This window comes from Bos indicus x Bos taurus, chromosome 22 (genome assembly GCF_003369695.1).
Source record: "Bos indicus x Bos taurus breed Angus x Brahman F1 hybrid chromosome 22, Bos_hybrid_MaternalHap_v2.0, whole genome shotgun sequence".
Taxonomy (NCBI): Eukaryota; Metazoa; Chordata; class Mammalia; order Artiodactyla; family Bovidae; genus Bos; species Bos indicus x Bos taurus.
The window spans coordinates 9,328,051-9,347,247 of record NC_040097.1 but is presented as its reverse complement, the minus strand read 5'-3'; the positions used below and the strand labels follow the sequence as shown (position 1 = coordinate 9,347,247).

The window sequence follows — 19,197 nt, the reverse complement described above, 5'->3', positions numbered from 1 at the left end:
CCTTTCCTTTTAACATACCCTTTGCCTGCCTGCCGCCTGCTCCCGCGCCTGCCTGCTGAGTGGCCCTTCCTGTCCCTTCCTGTCCCTCTCTGCCTCCCCCTCCAGAGCCCACTTCTCTCCCCGGCCCCTCCTGCCCGAGATGCACCCACCTCCTTCCCACCCACAGTCCCCCAGGCCATGGTCACTCCCACTCCTGACACCCTGCCTGTGGACACTCCTTCCATAGCTTCCAATGTCCCCCCTGGGGCCAGGCCTTCCCCGCTCAGCCCCTGGGTGCCATGGGCAGGAACTGACCCCACCCCTGCCTCGGCTCCCACGGAGTCGCCTCTCCCCAGGGACCCTCCTCCTGCCCCCTCCAGCCCCCAGAGCACACCTGGCCCCACTGTGCCCGGCCCCTCGGCCTTAGGACCCCTGGCCACCCCTGAGGACCTGCTGGCCTCACACCCACCACCCTCTGAGGCAGCGGCCCTGCCTCCCGCCCCTGTGGAGCCTGGCCCCGAGGCCCTCCCCTCTGTGGGCCCCCAGGACCACCCCCCTGGCTCTGCCCCTGCCACCACTTTCCCAGGGGCCGCTGGCTCCACGAAGCCCGCTCTGGACTGGCTCATGAGAGAAGGCGGCGAGCTGCCCGAGGCGGACGAGTGGACGGGGGGTGATATGCCCGCCTTCTCCACTTCCAGCCTCCTCTCAGGTGATGGAGACTCCGCTGAGCACGAGGGCCCTCCCGCCCCGCTCATCCTCCTGTCCAGCCTGGACTACCAGTACGACACCCCTGGGCTCGGGGAGCTGGTGAGACCCGGCCCAGGAAGGGGGCCTCAGGGGAGGGGATGGGGGCCCACCTCATGATTCTGCCGGCGAGGGATGGGGCGGACAGTGGGGTGTGCCACCTTGCGCTGCCCGGGTCCCCTGGGGTTTTGCCTGGGGAGGGGGCGCTGTGACAGCGGGTGGGTGCCATAGACTGCCTTGCGCTTGGGGCTGCAGGAGGAAGCGACCTGGGGGGCAGCCTCCTGCCCTTGTGTGGAGAGCGTGCAGGGCTCCAGCCTGATGCCCGTCCACGTGCGGCGAGAAGTGCGACTGCTAGGCCGGAACCTGCGCCTCTTCCAGGTGTGTGTGGCCCGTGTGTGGGTGTCGCCATGGCCTCCTTTCTGTGTGTGTGTGTGAGTTGCTCAGTTGTGGCTGACTCTTTGCAGCCCTCCACCCTCCTCTGTCCATGGAATTTCCCAGATGAGAATACTGGAGTGGGTTGCCATTTCCTTCTCCAGGGGATCTTCCCCACCCAGGAATTGAACCTAGGTCTATGGCGTTGCAGTCAGATTCTTTTTTTTTTTTTTGTCTGGAAAGGTTTACTGTGCTTGGAGGGGAAAGGTTCAGTCCTTCTTGGCTATTGCGTTCCTCATGGTGGCTGGGACGTCGCTCAGCTCCTCTCTTCATCTTAGCATGGATGCGTGTCCCCACCCTTTTCTTGATCAACTTGAGGGCCCGCTTGTCCTTGGAGACCACGAGCAGCTCCCTGGCCCGCCGCTCATGAGGGGCGAAGCCACACGCTTCCCGGTTTGTGTTCCGCACGAACCTGGTGTGTTTGGTGAGGTGCCTGCGGCGGCGGCGGCGTGCCTCAGTTTGCTCATGTCCTTGGCCGCCTTGTGACCTTGTTGAGGCCCACGGCCCCGGGGTAGCGCAGAGCCTTGGCTGTTGTTCTTCACTGGCTGTCGTGGCAGGAGTGCACGCAGATTCTTTACTGCCTGAGCCACCAGAGGAGGAAGCAGTGGCCTCCTTGGCCGTCAGCGAACTAGACACAAGTCCCGGCGAGGAGGGGAGAGCGTGACCTCAGGCCTCGATCCCAGCCCAGGGACTGTGCTGGGGGCCCCGCAGAGCTCACCAGGCCCAGCTCCTGAAGCTGCCCCCGCCGCCATGTCCTCTGCCCCCAGGACAGCCCAGGAGAGCACGAGTGTGTGATGGAGCTGGAGGGTCGGGAGGTGGTGGTTGAGGCCCGGGTCGAGTGTGAGCCGCCTCCAGATACCCGGTGCCACATCACGTGTCGGCCGTACCAGGTACACCCCCGAGTCCTGGGCACTGGCTGCAGGCTGGCCGCAGGGCGGCGACTGAGCTCGCTGGCTGCGCCATGCTCATCCCAGCTCACTCTCTGACCATGTGACCCCAAGAGAGTCCTGTACCCCAGTTCTGATCTCTAACCCTGTGCTCGAGGGTTCTTCTCTGACCTCTGACCCTGTGCCCCAGGGGTTCTGCTCTGACCCTGTGCCCCGGGGGATCCTGTACCCCACCTCTGACTTGCGGCTTTGTGTTCCCACAAAGGGAACACACACTTTGGTCCTTTCACTGACCACCCTCTCCCCAGGCCCAGTGGTTCCCCTGAGCCCGGGCACTGACCCCACTCCCGTTTCTCCAGCTCAGCTATGAGGCTCTGCAGCCAGAGCTCCGCGTGGGGCTGTTCCTGCGCCGGGCCGGCCGTCTGCGTGTGGACAGCGTGGATGGGCTGCACGGTGAGCCGCCTGGGGCTGCGGGGACTGGCTGGAGGCAACAGGGCTGTTCCCGGCCTGCCTGTCACTCTCGTCTCTCCACCCCGCAGTGGTGCTTTATGACTGTTCCGTGGGCCACGAGGACTGTAGCCGCTGCCAAACCGCCCTGCCCCAGTACGGCTGCGTGTGGTGCAAGGGGGAGCATCCTCAGTGCACGGCCCAGGAGGCCTGTGGCGAGGCTGAGGCTGTGGTCACCCAGTGCCCAGCACCCGTCATCCACTCGGTGAGTTGAAACACTGGCGCATCCCTTCAAGAGTGGGGGTGTGCTGCTGTGGGTTCAGGGGGCAGAGAGGTGGAAGAGGCTGGGCTGTCTCTTGTCTCTCCAGGCTGGTCACCAGGTGCACAGAGGTGACCAGTCCCTGCCCTGGAACAGGTGGAGCCACTGACTGGGCCTGTAGACGGCGGCACCCGGGTCACCATCAGGGGCTCCAACCTGGGCCAGCACGTGCAGGATGTGCAGGACACGGTCAGAGTGGCTGGAGTGCCCTGTGCTGTGGACGCCCAGGAGTATGAGGTGTCCAGCAGGTGAGTGGGCTGCACCGAGAGGAGCAGGGGACACCCCGTGGGCTCCATGGCTGGCTTTCCGGCTGACCGCCGTCCACCTGCGGCTCGTCTGCACACCCCTCTCCCCGCTTCCCTTGGCTCTGGTCACAGTGTCTCAGGGCTGAGGTTGCTGTGGAGGCCTTGGCTTGGTGCACGAACCTGCAGTTTCCTGGCCTGCAGCCCAGTCCCTGCCCAGAGCTGACTGGTGGCTCTGCTTCCCGGCTCAGCCTCAGTGTGCTTAGCCGGCTTTCCAAATGACCATGGACATAGTTGTGGCAGCCGGCGCTGTGCTCCGGGGCTGACCTTCCCGCCCTCTGGCACTTCTTCCCCAAGCACTGCCCCTGGCGGGCTCCTCAGTGGGAAGGTTGACTTGTGACACACCTGCTGAGTACCAGGCTCCGGGACCCCTGCCACCTTCCCGGAGCTTGTGGCTTACAGGCTGGTAGTTACAGGGTCCCAGAGGCACACACAGAATGAGGCCAAGGAGACATCTCTAAGCCACAGGTCCCCAACCCGCTGGCTGTCAGGGTTACCTGGCTAGTGGGTCCAAAACCCCAGGGCAGATCCTCAAACCACCTCTCCCACTTCCTGCAGAGGTCTGCATCTGTAGGCCCCGTGGTCTGATTTTCAACAAGACTTTCCTAGAGATTGTCCTTGCCGCCAGAACGTACTAAATGTACTATAACTAACAGCTTGGGGTGACTGTTAATGATCCTAGAACCACGAGACCAAAGTCCTTTCTGAGCTGCCGTACAAAATGATCAAAATGCATTCCAGCGGAAATCTCTCCCGGGGAGTTCACACTTTGGTGGTTCTGCTACCTGGGGGTATTTGCAGTGACCGTGACAATGTCAGAGTCCAGCCACTGCGGGCTTCAATTTCTGGAGAGTGATTGGCCCCGAGCTTCTGTTTCCTGGCTGAGAACTAACATTTCTTAGATTGTTCACTTTCCCTTCATGTCCAACCCCAGACCTGACTAGAGGCGTTCTGAAGTTTTTTGGGGGGGAAGTCAAGTTTGTATCACCGTGGTGTTTTTTTTTTTTAATATATATATATATATACACACACACACACATACATACAGGCTTCCCTAGTGACTCAGATGGTAAAGAATCTGCCTGTAATGCCGGAACTGTGGGTTTGATCCCTGGGTTGGGAAGATCCCTGGAGGAGGTCATGGCAACCCACTCCAGTATTCTTGCCTAGAGAATTCCATAGTCACAGGAGCCTGGTGAGCTACGGTCCATGGGGTCGCAAAGATTTGGACACGACTGAGCGCTAACACTCACACACACACACACATATTTATTTAGCTGTGTTGGGAATCTTTCACTGTGGTACATGAACTCATGGACTCTTGTAGTTGCGGTGAATGGGTTTAGTTGCTCTGAGACTTGTGAGATCTCAGTTCCCCAACCAGGGATCGAACCGGCGTCCCTTCCATTGCAAGGCAGATTCTTTACTACTAGACCACCAGGGAAGTCCCAAGGTATCACCAGCTTGTAACTGGTGCTGTGCGCCTCGGTGAAGGTCGCCAGTCAGGTCCGCTCAACTCTCAGCGCACCCCTGCCCCCAGCATTACAGGGTCCCTTGGTAAATCTGTGCCCCACAGAGAGAGAAATTCTCCTCGTCAGTGGAGGTCTGGGGTTGGACTTGAGGGATCGAATCACAAATATTAATTCTCAGATGGCAGAGCCTCCTGGCAAGCTGTTAAGGAATTTGTTCCAAAGCAAGAGAATCTGTCAGTGTCGGGAGCAGGGAGACCACCTGATGTAGTGGGCCAGGGAGGGGGCGGCCGGGTCGGTTTGAGGGGTCCTCAGTGTGGCCCAGCGCCTCAGCTTGCCCTGTGCCCACAGCCTCGTGTGTATCACCGGGGCCAGCAGGGAGGAGGTGGCAGGCGCCGTGACGGTGGAGGTACCAGGAAGAGGACGTGGCGTCTCAGAGCATGACTTTGCCTACCAGGTGCCTGGCTGCCCGGTCCCCACCCCTCATGCGGCTCCTTCCGGCCCCTTGGTTCGCCTTTGGGGCTCCCACCCCAGGGCCTCTGCGCTACATCCAGGTCCCTCTGCCTCCCTGTTTCTGGCCTCAGGCCTGACTGTTTCTTCCTTTCCCCTTCCCACAGGACCCCGAGGTGCAGTCTGTCTTCCCTGCCCGAGGCCCCAGAGCTGGGGGTACCAGCCTCACCCTGCATGGCTCCAAGCTTCTGACCGGGCGGCTGGAGGACATCCGAGTGGTGGTGGGCGACCAGCCTTGTCACCTGTGAGGGCTGCTTCCTCATCCTGCAACCATCCTTGTGCCCCGGGGAGAAGATGGAGGGGGTGGCCTGCTGGGGAGAGGAGAAAGGGGGACAGGGACCGAGTCAGGAAGCAGCCAGCCCCTCCTGGTGCGGGGTTGTTGGGCAGGGGGTGGTGGTGTGCACCTCCAGGGTCACCCGTGGAGACAGCAGTCAGCACCGAAGGGGAGTGAACTGAGGCCCAAGCGGGTCTGAGTCCTGCAATACCCTTCCCCACTCCGGTGCCCGCTTTGGCCTGGCCCGCCTCCCACTGCTCCCTCCCCTCCCCAGGCTGCTGGAGCAGCAGGCTGAGCAGCTGCAATGCGAGACCAGCCCGCACCCCACGCCTGCCACACTCCCCGTGGCTGTGTGGTTTGGGGCCGCCGAGCGGAGGCTTCAGCACAGCCAGTTTGAGTACACATCGGACCCCAATGTCACGTCTGCCAGCCCCACCAAGAGCTTCCTCAGGTGCTGGGCCAAGGGCACGGCTGCAGAGCAGTGGCAGCGAGGTCTTTGCGGCGCCGGTCCGTGGGGCTTTGTAGGGCTCTAGCAGGGGCTTCACCTGCCACAGTGCTGGTGGAGAGAGGGGTCGTGGGGCTTTGGGCATATTGTTCAGTCACTCGGTTGTGTCTGACTCTTCGCGACCCCATGGACTGCAGCTCGCCAGGCTTTCCTGTCCTTCACCATCTCAGAGCTTACTCGAACTCATGTCCACTGAGTTGCTGATGCCATCCAACCATCTGGTCCTCAGTCACCCCCTTCTTTGGGTTTGGGTTGGGGCTGACCTAACATCGGGGCCTGGGCTGCGCCCAGGGTTCACATGAGCCACAAGTGGTTCCTGGGCTGTGTTTTCAGTGGAGGCCGTGAGATCCGGGTCTGTGGCCAGAATTTAGATGTGGTACAGACACCAAGAATCCGCGTCACTGTGGCCATGAGAGCGTCAAGGCCGGGCCAGGGGCTTGAGCGGAGGCGCCGAGTGGTCCCAGAGACAGCATGCTCCCCCGGCGTGTCCTGTGGCGGCCTTCATGTAAGACCCCCGTGGGCGTCTCCCGCCTGCACCGGGCTTGCCATCACCCAGCTCAGCCCTGGACGGCCATGGGGGGTGGGCACCAGTGGAGGCTGTGGCCCACCTCGTGTGTGCTCTCAGCGGTCCCTCCCTGTCTTCCCTACCTCTGCCCTAGTTTGAGGAGCCTTGCCACGTGAACTCCTCCCAGCTCATCACATGCCACACACCGGCCCTCCCAGGCCTGCCTGAGGACCCCTGGGTCCGTGTGGAATTTATCCTTGACAACCTGGTCTTTGACTTTGCGACACTGAACCCCACGCCCTTCTCCTACGAGGCCGACCCCATCCTGCAGCCCCTCAACCCTGAGGATCCCAGCGCACCGTTCCGGCACAAGCCTGGGAGTGTGCTCTCTGTGGAGGTACTGCTTCAGATGGGACTGGGTGGGGCCCCAACACCCTTCACTTTGCCAGGCAGTACTGCTGTGTATGGCAGAGACGGCACAACAGCAGAGCAGGGGCCGGGGCATGGACCCAGCGGCTGCTGAGGGGGCTGGTGGTGGGGTGCCTGGACTGGGTCCTGTGGCCTGGGTCCTGACACGCTCTGTGGCAGGTGTCTGAATAACAATACGTAAATGGCTTGGCACACACTGTGGTGAGCAGGTACATAGTAGGTGCCTGGGCTGATTGCCACTTGGCAGCCTGCCTCATGCAGACATGTACTTGTCGCGTGTTCTGATGCACGCAGTAGCTGGGGACCCTGAAAGGCCAGAGGTAGATAGCCTATCATTGCCCACCCAGTGAGCCAGCAGACACACAGGGGCTCTGCTCCTTTAGGTCCCTGGGCAGGATTTGGGCCCAGCTTTATGTTCTCCAGACTTTTTAAATGTTTGTTTGTTTGTTTGGCTGCGCTGGGTCTTCGTCGCTGCATGGGATTTCTCTAGTCGCAGCAAGTGGGGGCTAACTCTGTAGTTGGCGTGCGCGGGCCTCTCACTGCGGTGGCTGCTCTTGTTGCACAGCACGGACTCTGGGTCTCATGGGCTCAGAAGTTGTGGCACATGGGCTTAGTTGCCCCACGGCATGTGGAATCTTTCCAGACCAGGGATTGAATTCATGTCCCCTGCATTGGCAGGTGGATTCCTCTTTTTTTGTTTTCCCCACAGATCATTGCATCCTTTTTTAAAAACATTATTTATGTTTATTTATTTTTCAAAAATATTTATTATTTGACCGTACCTGGTCTCGGTTGTGGCATGGCAGGATCTTCCGTCTTTGTCGCAGCATTCAGATTCTTTAGTTGCGAATGTGAATGCTTAGTTGTGGCATATGGGATCTAGTTCCCTGATCAGGGCTAGAACCCGGGCCCCTGGCATTGGGAGCACGGAGTCTCAGCCACTGGACCACCAGGGAAGTCCCTATGTTTATTTTTAATTGTGCTGGGTCTTCTTTATTCTGTGCAAGCTCCCCCCAGTTGCAGAGAGTGGGGGCCACTCTTTGCGGTTGCGGGGCTCGGGCCTCTCATCACAAGCCCCGCCCACGCCTGCTGCATGGCACGTGGGCACAGGGGCTCAGTAGTTGTGGTCCATGGGCTTTAGTTGCTCCTTGGCTTGTGGAATCTTCCGGACCAGGGATTAAACCCATGTCTCCTGCATTGGCAGGTGGGTTCCCATCCTCTGGACCACCAGGCAAGTCCTATTCTCCAGATTTATAGCTCTGGAAAAGTTTAAGACTTTTCCAGGAAAAGGAAGGAGGATAGAGAGGGGCAGAAAAGGTCAGGAGGCAGCTTGGAAAACGTCATGGGGTTGTCACCCCATGTGCAGGGCAAGAAGCGCCGAGACACCATGAACCCTGCTCCTGCGGGTGGGTCTCAGGACCATCCTTCCCGCATTTGGGGAGATAAGATGGGAGTGACCATTAGCTCCTCCCTTTAGGGAAGAGTTCTGAGTGATCGATCGGTGACCCCGTGTTCCAGGGGGAGAATCTGGACCTCGCAATATCCAAGGAGGAGGTGGTGGCTATGATCGGGGACGGCCCGTGTGTGGTGAAGACGCTGACCCGGCACCACCTGTACTGCGAACCTCCCATGGAGCAGCCCCTCCCCCGGCACCATGCCCCCCGGGAGGCGCCCGACGCCTTGCCCGAGTTCACGGTCAGTGGGCAAAGCGCTGGGCTGGGGTGGGCCCTGGGCGTGCACTGAACTCGCGCTCATGGTAGGCTCCTCTTGCAGGTGCAGATGGGGAACCTTCGTTTCTCCCTGGGCCACGTGCAGTACGATGGCGAGAGCCCCGTGGCTTTTCCCATGGCAGCCCAGGTGGGCTTGGGGGTGGGCACCTCTCTCCTGGCTCTGGGTGTCATCATCATTGTCCTTATGTACAGGTGAGTATAGCCAGGTGTGGCTGGTCCGGGCAGGTGGCAGGGTGGTTGGATTGGGAAGGGGCATACTAGACCACTGGTCGGCAAACGCCTCCTAGAAAGGGCAGGAGACTATTCTGGGCTTTGTGGGCCAGGTGGTCTCAGCAACAGTGGCTCAGCTCTGCCATTCCAGCCTGGCAATGGCTGCAGACAGTGTACAAACACACAAGCGTGGCTGTGTTCCAACATATCTTTATTTACAAAAGCCGGCCAGGGGCCAGACTTGGCCCTGTTACAGTTTACTGATCTCAGACTAGGCTGGGTCACGGGTGGGAGTGACTTGCCTAGGATGGGACAGGTTGAATTATTCTAACTAGACCCTGGCTTGCTGGGCATGGCTGGGTTAGACTAGGGTGGGCCCGGGCCTGATGGGACCCTGCAAGGGCTCAGGCCTCCCCTGGCCTTCCCTGCCTTGACCTTGGTGCTGAGCAGGAGGAAGAGCAAGCAGGCCCTGAGGGACTATAAGAAAGTGCAGATCCAACTGGAGAACCTGGAGAGCAGCGTGCGGGACCGTTGCAAGAAGGAGTTCACAGGTGAGGCTGCCCAGGCCCCGCACCCCAGGGCTCTGTGCCCAGCCTGCTCCCATCTCCTAGGATCTGCACCCAGACCTGCCTCTTCTGCTCCACAGACCTGATGACCGAGATGACCGACCTCACCAGTGACCTTCTGGGCAGCGGCATCCCCTTCCTCGACTACAAGGTGTATGCTGAGAGGGTCTTCTTCCCTGGGCACCAGGAGTCGCCCTTGCACCGGGACCTGGGCGTGCCTGAGAGCAGGCGCCCCACCGTGGAGCAGGGGCTGGGGCAGCTGTCCAACCTGCTCAACAGCAAGCTCTTCTTGACCAAGGTGCCAGCCCCTCTGGCCCCTCCATCCCGACCCTCTAGGGATGGGGAGGGAACCCCCGAGTCCTCTGGCCCCACCCCTTCTCAGTCCCTCTGTTTCTGAATCTGCCCTCCCTGCCCACCCGTTGTCCCCTCTCCCTGGCGCCAGTTCATCCACACCCTGGAGAGCCAGCGCACCTTCTCAGCCCGGGACCGCGCCTACGTGGCGTCTCTGCTCACCGTGGCGCTGCATGGAAAGCTGGAGTACTTCACTGACATCCTGCGCACCCTGCTCAGTGACCTGGTGGCCCAGTATGTGGCCAAGAATCCCAAGCTGATGCTGCGCAGGTCTGTGTGTCTGCCAGCAGCCACGGGGCCGGGTGGTCGGGGACAGCAGGAGCCAAGACCTGAGTCAGGCCCTCCAGGTGTGGGGTCTGCCAGATAGACAGCCCTGGGCGCCCCTGCACCTGCTGACTCTGCCCTGCCCTCCTCCTTGTCATCCCAGGACAGAGACCGTAGTGGAGAAGCTGCTCACCAATTGGATGTCCATCTGCCTCTACACTTTCGTGAGGGTGAGCGAGGCAGAGGCGGACGAGGCTCCCCTCCAGGGAGGGTCAGCATTTGACCCGCACAGCTTCTTGGCCTGCACGCCCCTGCCCAGCACGTCCTGAGTCACCTTTAGCCTTCTGTGGCCTGCATCCTGTCCCTTCCCCGTGCTTGTCACCTGCCCCGGGAGCCCTAACTGCCTGCTGCTTCCCCAGGACGCAGTAGGGGAGCCTTTGTACATGCTTTTCCGTGGAATTAAGCATCAAGTGGACAAAGGGCCAGTAGACAGTGTGACCGGCAAAGCCAAATACACCCTGAATGACAACCGCCTGCTCCGAGAGGATGTGGAGTACCGGCCCCTGGTGAGAGAGAGAGAGAGAGAGAGAGAGAGAGAGAGAGAGAGAGTGTGTGTGTGTGTGTGTGTGTGTGTGTGTTTGTACGCGCATGTGCATGCATGCCTGCTGGTGAGTCAGTCTCCATGAGGGTGAGCAGCACGACCACGTGTGATTGTCTGCATCTGATTGGAGCCAGCTTAACTTCTGGCTGGCTACAGGATAGAGGCTTGAGGGCCAGACCTTGAAGATTCGGGGCTCAGAGGTTCCCCAGGTTTGGAATGGAGTCAGGGTACCCACAGCCAGGGTCTAGGGAGCAGCCAGCCCAGGTCCTTGCTGTTTCGGGGCCTGAGTGTCTGCCTGACCCGTGTCTCAGCCAGGGGTGTGTGGTTGAGCCCACCAGGCTGGGAGTCAGCCTGGCAGACCTGCCCATCCTTTCCCTCTGGATTTGCTTTCCCCTTGGTGCCCTGCCTGGAGTTCCTTTGGGGAAAATCCCGTTCAGACTCCGCCTACCTGCTCCTCTGGCCAGCTGGCAGGAACTCCACTTCTTACGCAGGTTTTCTTAGGTTTTCTCAGGTTCCTTGGCCTGACCGGCTGAGCCAAGGAGCCTGGGGATCCGAGTGCAGAGGGACTGGTGCTCTCCCATTTTTTTCCTGCCATTCACCCAGCAGACGCTAGTGCACTGGGCACGGGGTGGAGGGCGCCGCTGTCCGTGGGGAGGCAGGCAGGTGAAGAGACACGAGCGGGTGACTGTGTGGTGCCTGGAGGCCAGAGGCAGTGGCCTCCTCACGGCTTGTCCCCGTCCTTGGCCTTGACATCTTGGTCGTCCCGCGTGTGCCGTGAGCCCTGACTGCCCCCACGTGTCATGCACAGACCTTGAACGCACTGCTGGCTGTGGGGCACGGAGCAGGAGAAGCCCAGGGCGTGCCCGTGAAGGTCCTGGACTGTGACACCATCTCCCAGGCCAAGGAGAAAATGCTGGATCAGCTTTATAAAGGAGTGCCCCTTGCCCAGCGGCCAGATCCCCGCACCCTGGATGTCGGTAAGGCTGGAGGGGATGGGTGGTCTGGGTATCCCGAGGCTAGGGCTGGCCCTAGACCAGCTCTGCAGGGTCATCTTATCACTGGGGGGCGGGGGGAGGCGGGGGGACTCTCCAGCATCTCTGCCGGGATGACCTAGCGCCTGGTAGGGGCCCCTGTTTATGCTCTTCCGAGCAGTTGGGTGAGGTTGCTCCTCACAGAGGGGCCACTGCCTCTGGGAAGAGGGGGCAGCACTCGCCGCAGGAAGGGTGTTCTGAAAGCCCTGGACCGAGCCTGCCTTGCCCCTGCAGAGTGGCGGTCTGGGGTGGCCGGGCATCTCATTCTTTCCGACGAGGACGTGACATCTGAGATCCAGGGTCTGTGGAGGCGCCTGAACACCCTGCAGCATTACAAGGTGGGAGGGGCGGGAGCTGAGCGGGGGTTGGGGGGGTGCAGTGGGGCGGGCTGGCGGAGGGGTCACCAACTGTGGTCAGCAGGTCCCCGACGGAGCAACTGTGGCCCTCGTGCCCTGCCTCACCAAGCACGTCCTCCGGGAAAGCCAGGACTACGTGCCGGGAGAGAGTGAGTACCTATCCCCCTGCCCCGCTCCCCCCATCACAGTCCTCTGCCCTTGGTTTGCCTGGTGTCCAGTAATGGGAGAAGGTCCTCTGGATCTCAGGGTGGGCTTCCCTTCCACCCGGGGTGGGGCTGGGGCCCCACACTGCTGGGTGTTGGCAGGACCCCAGGGGCCTAGGGCAGCGGGCACTGACAAGGGGTGACAAGCTGTAAGGTCTCGGCACAGGGACCCCGATGCTGGAGGATGTGGACGAGGGGGGCATCCGGCCCTGGCACCTGGTGAAGCCCAGCGAGGAGCCGGAGCCGCCCAGGCCTCGGAGGGGCAGCCTTCGGGGCGGGGAGCGGGAGCGGGCCAAGGCCATCCCGGAGATCTACCTGACACGCCTGCTGTCCATGAAGGTGGCACTCAGGGCAGGGACGGGACAGGCAGTGGGATGGGGGGTGGGGCGTGCGGGGCTCACGTGGTGTCACCAGGCGGCTGAGGCCGGGCCGGGCCGAGGTCCCCTGCTGACCGCACCTCCTGTGTGTCTGCCCACCCCTCCCACAGGGGACCCTGCAGAAGTTCGTGGATGACCTGTTCCAGGTGATTCTCAGTACCAGCCGCCCGGTGCCGCTCGCCATAAAATACTTCTTCGACCTGCTGGACGAGCAGGCCCAGCAGCACGGCATCTCGGACCAGGACACCGTCCACATCTGGAAGACCAACAGGTGGGGGCGGGGCGGGCCGGGTGGGCCTGCTCAGTGTGGGGCCCCGCCTGCCTCCCGTATTCGGCTCATCGGCCCCTCCCATTCCCCCACCCCACCCTTTGCAGCTTGCCCCTGAGGTTCTGGATCAATATAATCAAAAACCCGCAGTTCGTGTTCGACGTGCAGACGTCTGACAATATGGACGCGGTGCTCCTGGTCATCGCCCAGACCTTCATGGACGCCTGCACCCTGGCTGACCACAAGCTGGGCCGGGTGAGCCGGTCAGGGTGGGCCGGGAGGGCGTGGGGGGTGGGTGGGGCGGCCTGGCCGGGGGTGGACCGTGCTGTGTGCGCTCGCAGATTCCCGGCTTTCTGGAGGATGTCTGGAAGGAGGATATGGGAGGCCTTTGACCCTGGCCCTGGACCGGGCTTTGTTCCTAGGCTCCCTGGGAGGTGGCCGTGCCTCAGCCTTGTAGCAAGGCTGATGTAGCAAGGGCCGGGGCCATGTGTGCCGATTCACAACATCAAGACAAGGCAGCAGGTGCTGGTGGGTGTGGCAGGAGGCCAGGGCCACTTGGCGAGGGCTCACCCTGAGGGTGATGGGGAGCCACTGAGGGCCTGGGGACAGGGGTGGGGGGTCAGACCTGAGAGTTAGGCGGAGCCCCCAGGTGGTCGCCAGTGGATGGACTGGAGCCTGGTGTCCAGAGCAGAAGCTGTGCTGTCCCTGGGATGAGCAGTGGCCGCGTTCAAGCTGGATTGAGAGGGTACAGGGCGGGCAGGAGCTGTGGGTTGGATGTGGGGGATGAGGAAGAGGGAGGGGTGCCTTCTGACCCCTGGGCCTCTGGCTGTCGTGAGCTCAGACTTGGAGGAGGGGCCGCCGGGTGGTCTCTAGGCAGAGACTTGGATTCTGTAAACACCGAGCATCTCCTGGCTGCCTGGGGGGCTGGATTCCAAGGGCAGCGGAGGAGGTTTCCACCAGCCAGGGCAGTACAAGGGGGAGAGTCCGGGGAGGGCCAGGCGAGCAGGGATGTGCGGATAGGGGAGCCAGGAAGCACGGAGCAGGAGCTGACCGCTGCTGCCTGGTGGCACAGAGGGTGCAGGTCAGTTGTCACAGGGGTCAGAACCCAGAGAGTCCGTGACTGATACAGGGTCCCCACCGGGACTGCACAGGTACCCAGCAGGGAGGACCCTCGTGGCTCCTCAGGCCTGTGATCAGAATCTGCTTATCCTGGTCTGCTGGGCCACAGTTGGCCTGGGACCTCTTGAGAGATCTGTCTCTAGCCCTGTATGAAGAAACGAGATGGAAGGCTCCAATCGTAGAGCTGTCTGTTGGGAGCCATTTTTTGGTCTGAGCTCTCATCACTCTGCCCATGATGAGCTGAGACCCACAGGGCCACACCACCACTCCAGGGTGTGTGCTCTTTGGTGTCCGGTTCTGATGTCTGATCTTCACACAGCCCCCGCTTCCTGGCAGTACTGCAGGTGCTTCCTGGGTGAGTCAAGAATAGGGCAAACCAGGATGCCGAGGGCGCCCCTGCGGAGAGCGGCTGGGAAGCAGCATCTGGTCTCAGACCCTGGCTCTCAGCGGGCAGTGCAGTCTTGCCCCGCCCTCCCTGCAGCTGTAGGATGAGGCAGCAGGTCCCGAGAACGGAAGTGTGCTGTCCTGCAGCCCAGGACAGAACTGGGACTGGAGCCCAGTGCGGTGGTAGAGGACGTGTCTGGTCCTGTTAGACTGTGGGCCCTGGTTGGAGAGAGACCTGCTTCAAATCCCAGCTCAGCCATGCATGAGTGAGATGGTCTGGGGCAATGTAATTAAATTTCCGGGTTAGTTTCCTGAGTTTTAAGATGAGTCCGTGGAGAATGGACAGCACATGGAGAAGCAGTCTTAGGGCTCCACACGGCTTGCCAGTTCCCTGCCGGGTCTGGGTGGAGGCACGTGGAGCTGAGAGATGACCTTGGAAAGAGAGATGGGGAGAAGTTCAAGGTGATGACGGCAGAGGTGGGACAACGGGGAGGGGTGACGGAAGGAAGGAGCTGGGGTGACCAGCCGTCCGGCTTGCCTGGGACTGAGGAGGTTTCCTGTGATTCAGGACTTAGTTTTCTTTTAATGTGTGTTCATTTTACTTATTTATTTTCGGCCGTGCTGGGTCTTCCTCGCTGTGCGGGCTTTCCCCTAGTTGCAGCGAGTGGGGGTGCAGCGTGTGGGCCTCTCTGCGGTGGCTTCTCTGGTTGCGGAGCACAGGCTTAGGGCGCCCGGCCTTCATAGTTGCAGCACGTGGTCTCATAGTTGAGGCTCCTGGGCTCTCGAGCACAGGCTCAGGAGTTGTGGCGCAGGGGCTTAGTTGCCCGGAGGCATGTGGCATCTTCCCGGATCAGGGAACCCACGTCTCCTGCATTGGCAGGCAGAGTCCTTGCCATCGGGCCACAAGGGAAGGCCGAGGACTGGGCTTTAAAATGGAAGCAGTGCCGGGGGCAGTGGGACAGCTGGTCACCCTAACAGGGCTCTCATCCTTCCTTTGCTTTGGCTGCTCGCCTGCTGGCACCCAGGACTCCCCCATCAACAAACTTCTGTATGCTCGCGATATTCCCCGGTACAAACGGATGGTGGAAAGGTATGAGGGAAGGGAGTTGGGTCTGGAAGATAACCAGTGGATGGATGGGTGGGTGTTTACAGCAGAGGCCCCCGGGGTGGGCCTGGGGGGGTGAGGAAGGGTTTGTTTCTCTACTGACTTTTGGACCCATAATCTCTGGTAGGTACTACGCAGACATCAGACAGACCATCCCTGCCAGTGATCAAGAAATGAACTCCATCCTGGCCGAGCTGTCTCGGGTATGGCCCTGCTTCTGCTTCTTGGGTTGGGCACAGGCCTTCTGCCCCAAGGGTCCTGCCTGCTTCACACTGCTCCGTACAGGGAAGTCCTGGGGCCTCCGAAGAGTGTTCCCGTTGCCTCTGTAAAATACCAGGCCTCCCAGCATCTCATCAGAGAGCAGCAGGGTCTTATCCCGGCAGCTACCACCTGACCGGACTCAGCTGGGTGTTAAGATGTTTGCTGCCGTTCAGGGTTTATGGACCACGGTTCCCAGGCAGCGAGGAGGCAGGGATTGAACCCCAGGACCGTCTGGCCCAGCCTGTCCACATCCTGCTGCTCTGCTTCCTGGGCAGTGTAGACCTGCCCCCGCCTACTCCTAAAACAGCCCCCAAACACACACTCTGGGGAATTTATGAACGATGTTAAATCTGAAACCGAGATGCTGAAGATCACAACCGCAGAAACAATAGCAGCTACAGTTGGGGGTGTTGCTGTGGGTGAGGTGCTTCGATTCCCTCTCACTGCACTCGTAGAAGGGCTCTACCAGTCAGGCGGCGTCGACTCCATCATCCTGAAGAGGAGGCTGAGGCTCAGAGAGGTCCCCAGGGAGGGGCCCGGGTGTGACCTCAGGACAGACTCCAGTGAGACCGGAGCAGAGCGGGGCTGGGTCACAGGCTGTGAGCAGTGTCCATCCTGCTGGGCTCTGTGGTCCCCTGGAGTGACAGAGGGTCCCAGCTGGAGCCTGGAGCAGGAGAGAGGCAGGGCCCCAGTGGAGACCCCAGGGCCTGGTGGAACTGCAGAGCCGGGGTCTCTCCACCCAGGAGGCCCTTTTTGGCTCTATCCTGTGCCCAGCTGAGCCTGGCAGCCCCTCATCAAGAGAGGGGCTCTGCTTCCCCGACCCCAGGCTCTGCTCCTTCCTCTGCCTCCCGAGCCCTCTTCCCCACTCCCCATCCCTGGGGTCCTCTAGGGGCCGGCAGCACCCCTTAGCTCTAAAACCTCTTGTCTCTCCTCCTCCTAGAACTACTCCGGAGACCTGGGGGCGCGAGTGGCCCTACATGAGCTCTACAAGTATATCAACAAATACTATGACCAGGTGAGCAGAACCTGGGCGTGGGCAGAATGACGTGAGTGGGTGACTGGCTCCGTGTCTCCCCCAGGCACAGAGCGGTGGGCTCGGGCAGCGTTTGTTCTTGCCGTGTGCTTCCTGGTATCGACCTGACTCTTACCTGCGACCACCCTCCCCATCTGGGCCCCTTGGCAGGGCTCCTGGGCCTGGTGGCGGGGGTGGCTGGGGGTCTAGCAGGGCCTGGAGATGGTGTGTAGGACGTGCTGGGATGGGACACAGCAGCCACGTTGGCCCCAGCCGTGCGCTGACTCCCTCTCCCTGACTCCCCCATGACTATAAAATGAATTCACATACCCTCCAGGGTTGAAAAATCCAATTGATGGAGCATTCACTTAGTCCAGGCTTCCCTGGTGACTCAGACAGTAAAGAATCTGGCTGCGATGCAGGAGACCTGGGTTCGATCCCTATGTTGGGAAGATTCCTTGGAGAAGGGAATGGCTACCCACTCCAGCATTCTTGCTGGAGAATCCCATGGATTCTTCCAGAGGAGCCTGGCATGCTACAGTCCATGGGGTCATGAAAAGTTGGACACAACAGAGAGACTAAAGCTGATTAACTTGTACTCGCTCAGACCCCTACCCAAGGCCTCACGTGGCTGTGTGGTGTGTAGGCCATCTCTGTGGGCATGGGCCTGGCTGGGCTGCAGGTGCAGACAGAGAAGAGGGTCCAGACGTAGGGTCTGGGGCAGGTGAGGGCACGATGGAGCCAGTGAGGGGGCTTTAGGGGGGATTCTGGGCTAGGCCTCAGGATCAGAGCGTCCATCAGTCTGCTGACGGATGCAGCAGCCCACTGAGTGCCTGCTGGAATTATCTGCGCAGACGTCTGCGTGGCCTCAGGGATGTGGCCGTTGCTGTTGAGAGATGAGGACCTGCCTCCTGGCCCAGGCCTGGAGTAGAGACAGGCAGTGAGCAAAGGCATGGTGTGCAAGCGTGACTTCCAGATGCCGCAGCCTTGTGTGGGGGAGACAGGCCTGTGTCTCGTCCCCCCATGGAGGCGTGGCCAGCAAGCCCATCTGTCCTTGCCCCCCGCACCGTCCGTGTTTGGTCAGTAGCTGTCTCCCCTCCAACGAGCCCCATGACCTCAGGGATCGTATCTGTTGTCACATCACCGGGTCTCTGCTCCTTGCCCTATACCTGGCACGTGGGAACTCAGATTTGCTTGTTGGCTGGTGGATGCGGAGCCAGGATGGGTGGAGCTGGGCTTCCAGGGGGCCTTGCTGGGGAGAAGACCAGCATGGTGGGCAAGGCTGGCCTCCACTGAAAACGATTTTACCAGGGGAGGTGATGCTCCTCGGCCCTGAGTGCTTGGTCCTGAGTCTGGCATTCCATCGCCCACCTCAGGAATCCTTAAAACCCCGCAGCGACTCTTCTGTCATTTTCCCTCCCTCCCTCCAGCCGGGCCCTGAGGAAGTGAGTGAGGCACCCCACAGGGTTTCTCAGGCCCCTACCCTCAACTGCTGCAGCACGGCCACGTGAGGCCTCAGGTAGGGGTCTGAGCGAATACAAGTCAATCAGTTTTAGCCTCCCCCTGTCGAGCTGGTCTCTGCGTTTCAGATCATCACTGCCCTGGAGGAGGATGGCACGGCCCAGAAGATGCAGCTGGGCTATCGGCTCCAGCAGATCGCAGCAGCCGTGGAAAACAAGGTCACGGATCTGTAGGCTCTGCAAGAGCGCGGGCCGGCCGTGCCCCAACCCTGCCTGGACAGCCCTGGGACTGCGTGGGAGAGACCGCCTTCTTAGATCCCGTAGTGCCTGAGCAGCAGAGTTAGTGGAAGGTGCCTCCCGGGCTCCTGGTGGCTCTGGCCCGGGCCCCGCTGGACTCGCCTCGCAGGCCAGGGGCCTTGAGGCTGGCGGCGTGGTGCCCGGTCTGCCGCCCGTGCCTGGCGACCCTGTGGGCTGTTGCCTGTGTGATGTCAGTCTGCAGGGAGCCAGGACTAAGGGCTTCCAGGGCCAGGCCAGAAGGGCCTCCAGCCCCTGGAGAGACTGGACTGTTGTGAGCGCTGGCTTCCGTCCCAGGGAGATCCAGAGAGAAAGGAGGAGAAGCCCCACTTCCCGTCCCGCCCTCCTGCTCCATCAGCCCTGACCTCGTCAGCCGCCTCTGGCCTTCTTGCTGCTGCCACGTTCCTGGGTCCGAGAGACGAATGCCTTTCGAGGCCACCGCCAACTCACCCCTCAGCAGGGCTGGCTGCCTCAGGGCCACCCTGCCACCGAGGCCGCCAGGAGTGAGGGGTGTCTGCTGCAGGGGGGCCTGCAGGAGAATGGGGGCCCCACTCACCCGGTTCTTCATTAAAGGATAACACACTCTGGTGTCTGAGATGTGGGCTCGGCCCAGCCTCGCTTTGTTGGACGGCAGCGCCCGTGCCTGGCAGGAACCAGGGAGAGGTGGGGTCTGCAGCCTCTGGCCCCCATGGAAGGCTCTGGAATACAGGGCAGGCTGGGCTTTCCTTGACTCCTGGGCCGGGCTTGCTGGGGTCAAAGCTACTGTGAAGGAAGTGAGATCCCACCCAGGATGGGGCTGCGGG

General features: G+C 61.2%; 1 protein-coding gene and 1 pseudogene across 1 annotated transcript in view; one reads left to right on the top strand and one right to left on the bottom strand.

Annotated features, from left to right (window-relative positions):
• Positions 1-18,991, top strand: part of PLXNB1 (plexin B1) — a 28,856-nt gene extending 9,865 nt beyond the window's left edge. The window contains 28 exon segments of the mRNA XM_027522427.1: positions 106-786; positions 979-1,101; positions 1,923-2,045; positions 2,402-2,495; positions 2,582-2,754; positions 2,905-3,056; positions 4,931-5,036; positions 5,197-5,333; positions 5,638-5,814; positions 6,202-6,373; positions 6,528-6,770; positions 8,321-8,497; positions 8,576-8,724; positions 9,193-9,293; positions 9,389-9,606; positions 9,751-9,929; positions 10,087-10,153; positions 10,343-10,489; positions 11,333-11,501; positions 11,790-11,893; positions 11,976-12,060; positions 12,281-12,453; positions 12,602-12,762; positions 12,867-13,014; positions 15,288-15,352; positions 15,495-15,570; positions 16,569-16,643; positions 18,230-18,991. Coding sequence (XP_027378228.1) covers positions 106-786; positions 979-1,101; positions 1,923-2,045; positions 2,402-2,495; positions 2,582-2,754; positions 2,905-3,056; positions 4,931-5,036; positions 5,197-5,333; positions 5,638-5,814; positions 6,202-6,373; positions 6,528-6,770; positions 8,321-8,497; positions 8,576-8,724; positions 9,193-9,293; positions 9,389-9,606; positions 9,751-9,929; positions 10,087-10,153; positions 10,343-10,489; positions 11,333-11,501; positions 11,790-11,893; positions 11,976-12,060; positions 12,281-12,453; positions 12,602-12,762; positions 12,867-13,014; positions 15,288-15,352; positions 15,495-15,570; positions 16,569-16,643; positions 18,230-18,334 — 4,380 coding nt within the window. The 3' untranslated portion in view covers positions 18,335-18,991.
• LOC113880954 lies at positions 1,266-1,907 on the bottom strand (annotated as a pseudogene).
• Positions 18,992-19,197: the final 206 nt, after the last annotated feature.